Source organism: Geotrypetes seraphini, chromosome 10 (genome assembly GCF_902459505.1).
Source record: "Geotrypetes seraphini chromosome 10, aGeoSer1.1, whole genome shotgun sequence".
Lineage (NCBI taxonomy): Eukaryota > Metazoa > Chordata > Amphibia > Gymnophiona > Dermophiidae > Geotrypetes > Geotrypetes seraphini.
Genome location: NC_047093.1, coordinates 142,469,138 through 142,477,367, shown reverse-complemented (window position 1 = coordinate 142,477,367; position 8,230 = coordinate 142,469,138). Strand labels below are relative to the sequence as shown.

At 41.5% G+C, this 8,230-nt stretch overlaps 1 protein-coding gene across 1 annotated transcript; it reads right to left on the bottom strand.

Moving 5' to 3' along the window:
• Positions 1–6,401: 6,401 nt before the first annotated feature.
• LOC117368679 (galactoside 2-alpha-L-fucosyltransferase 2-like) lies at positions 6,402–7,337 on the bottom strand. Its single transcript, XM_033962403.1, has one exon. The coding sequence runs from the start codon at positions 7,305–7,307 to the stop codon at positions 6,402–6,404; it is 906 nt and encodes a 301-aa protein (XP_033818294.1). The 5' UTR covers positions 7,308–7,337.
• Between the last annotated feature and the right edge of the window lie 893 nt (positions 7,338–8,230).

Below are 8,230 nucleotides of genomic sequence, written 5' to 3'. Positions count from 1 at the left end.
AAAAATAGAAAGTAGAGATAGTTCATTTATTTGATATACCGCTAAACATATATAGTATCAAAGCAATTTACAATACAATAATCATAAATGATGAAATATCAATTAGAATAAGCATATAAAAAGGGTTCATAATGAGCTCAATAAAACCTGAACCTGGTTCTGAGTGACTAGAATGCAAATTTAGGGGATGACTAATCATAAAATTTTAGGAGGAGGTGAAGGGAATAATTCTGGCAGGAGAGGAAAGGGAAAATCGCTAGAATCTTTTAGCTCTCCCAGTATATTTGCTGATTAGATTTGAGGTTGAGTCATAGTAATCCTATCCAAAAATAAGACAGGTCCTTTTACAGTTGAACTTGTGATGTCTAGTGTTCTTGTCACATGCCTTCCATCCTGTTAGTTAGACTTAAAAAAAAAAATCAGCTGCCTGCATTCTTTTATTCAAACTTTCCACTTCTTCTTTAACCTCTTTTATGTTCTTAGCGCTTTCCAATACAATTTCTTTAATTTTCTGTAATTCATTCATCAGATCTTTGTTTTCTATTTTCTCTGATGGCAACGGGACCATTGACGGGGAGATCGAATCTAATTTTGATCTTTTTACACTCCCCCCATTTAAATTCGCCGTATTATTTTTACCATGCTTACCCGAAGCCATTTTCACTCTAGATTTCCACTTTCCACCTGACTTACACAAGTTTTGACTGCTTTATTTTAACAAAATTGGCCTTTCACTGCAGGAGCAACTCACTCACCCGACCATCCCCATACGCCGTGAAGCCACGCCCCCGTCTGTTATCTTCTTGAGGTCCAAAAAAGATCTCAGAGGTTCAGGCTGAAAGAAGACATCTCTTAGGCCTAGATTTTTAATTACACATTTGCAAGGATTTGCCAATAGATAATTAGCTCCTAGTTTCCTTGTTTCCTCTCTCATTGCCAGGAATTGCTTGCTTCTCTCCTGGGTAGACTTAGTTACATCCGGATACAACCAAAACCTCTGACTAGAGAATGACACAGTGGCAGGTAACCCGCTAAAACAGGAACAGAAAAAAAGTGGCCTTGTCTCCACAGTGACAGCACGCGGTCCAGCATCCCCCTCGGAAGAAACGCCGCGTGTAGGCATCTCCCTCTTTCTCTTCCCCTCACCTTACCTTCGTGGCGATTTTCATTTTTGTCTCCCAACAGCCCGAGCGTTTCAACAAGTCATGCACGGCTGCTTGAAAGTTGAAACTTCTCCTCTGACACCGGGCAACTATAGGCCTGTGAGTCTTACGTCTGTCCCTGGCAAGATGGTTGAAGCACTGATCAAGGATAGCATAGTCTGGCACTTGGACGCACACGACTTGATGAAACCCAGTCAACATGGATTCAGGAAAGGGAAATCATGTTTGACGAATTTACTCCAATTTTTTGAGACTGTGAACGAGCAAATTGATAGTGGGAAGCCGGTGGACATAATATACTTGGACTTCCAGAAAGCGTTCGACAAAGTTCCACATGAAAGACTTCTCAGGAAACTACAAAGCCATGGCATAGAGGGGGATATACAAAGGTGGATAGGCAAATGGCTGGAAAACCGAAAGCAGAGAGTGGGCATAAATGGGAAGTTCTCCGACTGGGAGAAAGTGACTAGTGGTGTACCACAGGGCTCGGTACTTGGGCCGATCCTTTTTAATATTTATATCAATGACCTGGAGGAAGGAACAACCAGTGAGATCATCAAGTTTGCAGATGATACAAAACTATGCCGGGCAATCAGATCGCAGGAGGATAGAGAGGAACTCCAGAGCGACTTGTGTCGGTTAGAAACATGGGCGGAGAAATGGCAGATGAAGTTCAATGTGGAGAAATGCAAGGTAATGCATTTAGGCAATAAGAATAAGGAATACGAGTATACAATGTCAGGTGCAACTCTGGGGAAGAGTGAACAAGAAAAGGACCTGGGTGTACTGATAGATAGGACCCTGAAGCCGTCGGCACAATGCGCGGCAGCGGCAAAGAAGGCAAATAGAATGTTGGGCATGATAAAGAAAGGAATCTCGAGTAGATCGGAGAAAGTTATAATGCCGCTTTATAGGGCAATGGTCAGACCACACTTGGAATACTGCGTCCAACATTGGTCTCCCTACCTAAAGAAGGATATAAAACTGCTGGAGAGGGTGCAGAGACGAGCAACAAAACTGGTGAAGGGTATGGAGAAACTGGAATACGAGGACAGACTTATAACACTAGGATTGTTCTCCCTTGAGAAAAGGAGACTGCGTGGGGATATGATCGAGACCTTCAAAATACTGAAAGGAATCGACAAAATAGAGCAGAGAAGATTATTTACATTGTCCAATTTGACACGGACTAGAGGACATGAAATGAAGCTAAGGGGGGACAGGTTCAGGACTAATGTCAGGAAGTTCTGCTTCACTCAGAGAGTGGTTGACGCCTGGAATGCCCTCCCAGAGGAGATTATTGCGGAATCGACCGTCCTAGGCTTCAAGAGCAAACTAGATGCATATCTCCTTAAGAGAGGCATATAAAGATATGATGGACTATAAATTACGCCAGGGTACACCTGGCAGGGCCTCCGCGTGCGCGGATCGCCGGACTTGATGGACCAAAGGTCTGATCCGGAGATGGCAGTTCTTATGTTCTTATGTTCTTATGTTCTTATGACACAACCGGAAACAGGAAGTTGCATCAGAAAAGATGTTTTGGCAGCCACACAGGACTTAAGAACTAAAGAAGGGACACGAACAATGGTCAACAGCCAGGGCAGAGAAGCAGCAGCAGCCATGGGGAAGTCAATCTGTAGGTACGGAGACCCAGGGCCTGAGAAGCCTGTGCTAGTCACATTACACTGCAGCCTGTCCCTTTTAGTACCCCTACCAACACACTATAGAACGAAAGGCAAGGGAGCAAAATTTCTCTAACAGGATTTTTTTTAGCTTGATCTCCATTTCCCACGCTCTGTCCTTCACATCTAGCTGCACCTCCACCCTCTGACGATCATGTGGTTCCCCTCGCCTTTTCTGCTCAACAGCTGTGTCTTTGAGAGAAATGCTTTACAACCGACAGACTTGTTAATTTTAATTGATAAAATTATTTTGGATAAAAACTGATTAGATCCATTTTTAAGATACACACAGCTGAGAGGTTTTTTTTTGTTTTTTTTTTTTGTGCACTCTGGTTCTTTTCAGTCTGTTTCTGGTATAGCATTTTCTACAGTACTGGGAGTGTATGGATAAACAGATTCTCCTCTACAGGAATATGTTCAGCAATTAGCACAAATAGATACCATTGGGGAGGAGCGAAAGAAGGGAGCAGACAATGGAAATGGAAAGAGGGGGCAGATGCTGGATGGCAGGGGTAGAGAAAGAGGGCACATGATGGAAAAGGGAAGGAAAGGAGAGATTGAAATGTCATAACATGGGGTATGGGAGAAGGAAGGGACAAAGAGGAGAGAGATACAGACCATTGGCAAGCGAGTTATCAGAAGACAACCAGAGCCTGGGACCAACATGATTTGAATAACGACCAGGCAACAAAATGTAAAAAAATAATTTTATTTTCTGTTTTGTGATTATAATATGTCAGATTTTAATGTGTATCCTGCTAGAGCTGGTGTTAGACAGCAAGCGTGAACTAGGACCTAAAGGAGAGAGGAGAATTCTTTTTTATTTAATTTGTTTACATCACAGAGCTGGTATAGAGAGATTGTAACCCTATACTTCTACTAAGGGATCCTTTTATTAAGGTGCGCATTTAGCATGCGCTAATCTTTAGCGCATGCGAAATTGGTTAGCATACCTTAATAAAAGGACCCCTAAGTATCTTAATAAAAAATTTGCAGGGGGCAGTCAGTGCTGTTGAGCACTTTACATCGGGACAAGCAGTCCCTCAACCGCCTGAGCCCCCAGCCAGCTGGAGAAGGTCCTTGCCATGAGCTTTAATTGCCAGGAGCTGCGGAGGAGATCTGCCGCCAGTGCTGTTGAGCAGTTTACATCGGGACAGGCAGTCCCACAGCTGCTGAGCCCCTAGCCAGCTGGAGAAGGTCCTTGCCGGGAGCCTTAAATTGACAGTGAGCTGTGGTATGTGGCTCACGGTCGTGAGCCTCGGGACGCGAGCCCCTTCGGAGCCCGAGAGGAGCAGGGAGCAGTTTAATATCGAATCCTACTACTATGGGCAAAAGGAAAGCTAAAATAATTCCACTTACTCTGATGACGGGCCCGATGGATCGTCATCTTTGGCTCCTGTTTTGCCAGATGTGTAAGAGCAGGTAACTGTAGTGTATCATTATCCTCTGGGGAACCTTCACCATCTCCTCAACCATTATATTCTGCTGGGACAGTAGACTCTCCCTTTCAAATTGTGGGAGTAGTCTCATCCCCACAACTACCTTTATTATCTGGACTTTCTTTAATGGGAGCTAAAGGGCTGACCCCTGTGCAGATGGTTAAGGGGCCAGACTCCGATGCTCTCCCTAAAGATAAATTGATCATGCTAAATGATGTATGGATAAGTGTTAACAGAATAGAGTCATCACTACAAAAAACCGTTTTTAATTTATGTCAATTTTCATCTGATATTACTGTAAAAATTTATGAGCATGAAGCTAAATTTGGTGAAACAGCAAATAAGATAGAAAAATTAGAACAAGGGGTAAATACTTTACAGGTTAATGCTGCTTCTAATATTAAGGATAGTATGATGATAGTATTAAGGATAGTATGCTCCTTGTGACCCTGGGTAAGTCACTCAGTCCTCCATAGCCCCAGGTACATTAGATAGATTGTGAGCCCACCAGGACAGAGAGGGAAAATACTTGAGTACCTGATTGTAAAGACCGCTTAGATAACCTTGATAGGCGGTATATAAAATCCTAATAAACTTGAAACTTGAAACTTGATGATTCATACTAAATTAGAGAAACTGGAGAACTCTTTAAGGATTAAAAACCTTCATCTTTTAAATTTTCCTATTACACATTACCTATCTCCATTAGAACTCTTGAGAATGTATTTGAGGGAAATACTATATTATACTAATGTGGAAACTTTTGAACCAGATAACCTCTCTTATATCTCAAGAGTCTCTAAGGCAGGGGTAGGGAACTCCGATCCTCGAGAGCCGTATTCCAGTCGGGTTTTCAGGATTTCCCCAATGAATATGCAGATCTATTTGCTTGTACTGCTTTCAAGGCATATTCATTGGAGAATCATGAAAACCCGACTGGAGTTCCCTACCCCTGCTCTAAGGAAATAGCAGAAGAAGGTGATATGGACAAATTAGTTTCACCTGATAGTTTAAACATATCCCAGTTTCTCGAATCTTCTAAAGACATAATAAATAAATGGGCAACGCTTCTTGTGGCTTTCAAGATAGAATTAGAGAAACAGGCTATTTTCAAGTTTCAAGTTTCTTTATTTTATTAATGAACATAAAACGGAAGGAAAATAGGGGAGGGAGAGGTTATTTAAAATACATCGAAATAAAAATTATTTAAAAAGAACGGTGATTGAGGAGTGGTAAAGACAGGAAGGGGGATCGCTTCAGAAGAAGTGTTAGCTGTTTCAAAGCTACTTATAAGTCAGGAAGTTGAAAACGCAAGATCTGTTCTGTGGCCAACGAATAACAATTTTTCCTGATGTCTCTAGACATACTCAATTTAAAAGGAAACAATTCCTTCAGCTAAAGCCTAAAGTTTTGACAGTTGGAGCCATTTTCTTTTTAAAATTCCCATGGTATGGTAGTGACAAATATATATTTTTTGATCCAGTTTAGCTAGAAGATTTTATTAAGGGAAAAACTTTATTAAAAGTTTAATTTCTAATTTGCTGTTTTTCAGTTAGGAGGATGTTGTATGATATAGGAACTAATCTACAAATTTGTCTGTCATGATAGTAGACTATAATAGAATGATATGATTTCCTATTTAAAACCTGGCGACCATTATAATGTGGACTAGATCATGGTTGATTAATTTCCAGATTTATGTGTCAGTGTATGTATATACAGATGTTCTGTGGATATTCATGAATATTTGTTGTTAATGTAATGAATAATCAGAATAAATAAAAAACTAGAAAAATTTGCAGAGACGGGGACCGAGCTCGCGGGAATGAAGCTTGCGGAGATGGAAAGGGGCCGAAACGGGGAAAAATTTTTTTCCCCGTGTCATTCACTACCTCTGACCACAATAGCAAGAGGCAGAATTTTTAAAATGAATCCTCATGATAGAATTCAATATCTGCTCATACTTCTGAGGTCCTCGGACTCAAAGGACCTGACATTTACTCTGAATCATGCATCATTTTAATTTCTCAAGCTTTGCTTCCAGGAATTTACCAAATATGCCCTAGAAAGATCCCCAATTTATTCAGATTTTGGCAAGTGAGAGGAGAAAAGGGTTAATTTGTTTTATTTAGCTTTTGAAGAAGAGGTGAAAGGTCAGCAGGGATCCCCTTCCACTCTGGTAGGAAAACAGCATCGTAATGGAAGCCTTTCAAGAATTCAGACTCTGGTAGAAAGAAGTTGGTGAGGTAAATGGTCTCCCCTCCTACCATGTAGCTCGCCCAGTAACCAAAGGTGCCAACGGTCATGATAGTGTGGTTACAATGAGCAAGGATGGCAAAGTCCTTCCCAGGTGAGGACTCCACCCCATCCCCAGAGAAGTGGACATCTCCTCTAGAAGCATCAATGTTCTCCTTACACCACTCCATTCCATTACTGGTCACCATAAAGATGGGTTCCTGATACTTATTACGGAAATAGCTCATTGCCTTCTCCAGGTAGGTCTTGTCTGCCACTACTCCTTTCCATATATTGGGCATTACATTGAGAAAGTCCCCCCTTCGCACGTGAACTCCAATGAAAGTGGCATTCTTCCTTTTCCCTTTCACTTGCTCTAAATACTTGTTGGTCTCATTTCTGATGAAGTCATGGAAGGTGAACTCCCGGAGGATCTCCTCTCGGATGTGGTGGTAGAAGGTCCATGAACAAGGGTAGCCTGTGAACATTATGTATTTCCCTTCAATGTGCTTGTATTCCTCTGACATCCAGTCATGGACCGTATGGTATTTCCAAGGTATCTTATTAACCACATTTTTGTGTAGCACTGGTAGGCTGATCTTGAAGATTGGGGCCAACCATTCAAAGGTTGTCTGCTGTATGTAGGCCTCATAACCATTAAGTTTTGCCAAGGCATACAGTGTGGCAAATTGTCCCATTTGGTTGCCCAAGCGACCAATGCTGTTCACTGTCCAAATGCCCTTCCCTTTCTTGGTTTTGCATGGCTTGCTTGTGTTACTTGGCATGAGAGAAGCATCCAGGAGCTCTTTACTTCGTTCACCGACCCACTTATTACTGAGTTGAAATATTACAGATAGAGAGAAGACAACCAGGAGGAAGAACCCAATGATGTAATACTTCCAGGACATCCTGAAGGTTGCCTCTTTCCTCTTCACTGAGATCTGAGGCTGGCCTAGGAAAGAAAAATGAAAGAGTAACAGGAAAATATAATCTTTCTATACCATAATGTACCAAAGAGCTCAAGAAAGCTTGCAAAGATATATATATATATATATATATATATATATAAACCAAAACAATATCATGCTATTATATCCCATTATTAAAATATAAACTCAGAAATATATAAAACCCAGAGTTGGTATTGTGACATCATAATGCCTCATTCCACCAATAAGAGCCAACCTAATCAGTGATGTCACAGTGGCTTCATTGTCCTAGACTTGGCTCACTTTTACCACATTTCGATTTCTAGAGTGGTGCAGTGGTTAAAGCTACAGCCTTAGCATCCTGAGGTTATGGATTCAAAACCCCACTTCTCCTTGTGACCCTGGGCAAATCACTTAATCCCCCCCATTGCTCCAGGTACATTAGATAGATTGTGAGCCCACTGGGACCGACATGGAAAAATGTTTGAGTACTTGAATGTAAAACCACTTGGGCTATAAGTGGTATATAAATAAATAAACTGACCTGCTGCTAGAGACCACAGTCATGGTAGCTACAGCCTGCATGTCACAGGCATCTCATATTTTTCCTACAGAAATCGCTGACATAGTAAACTCTTTTGTGTGAAATTGGAAAGTGACTTTCATTATTAGTGTTTGATCGTCACTGTAATATACCATGATAGAACTGACATAGGCCCCTGGACAAACCACTAGGCTAAGCTTATCTCCATGCCAGGGCTGAAGGTTAACCTCAGCAG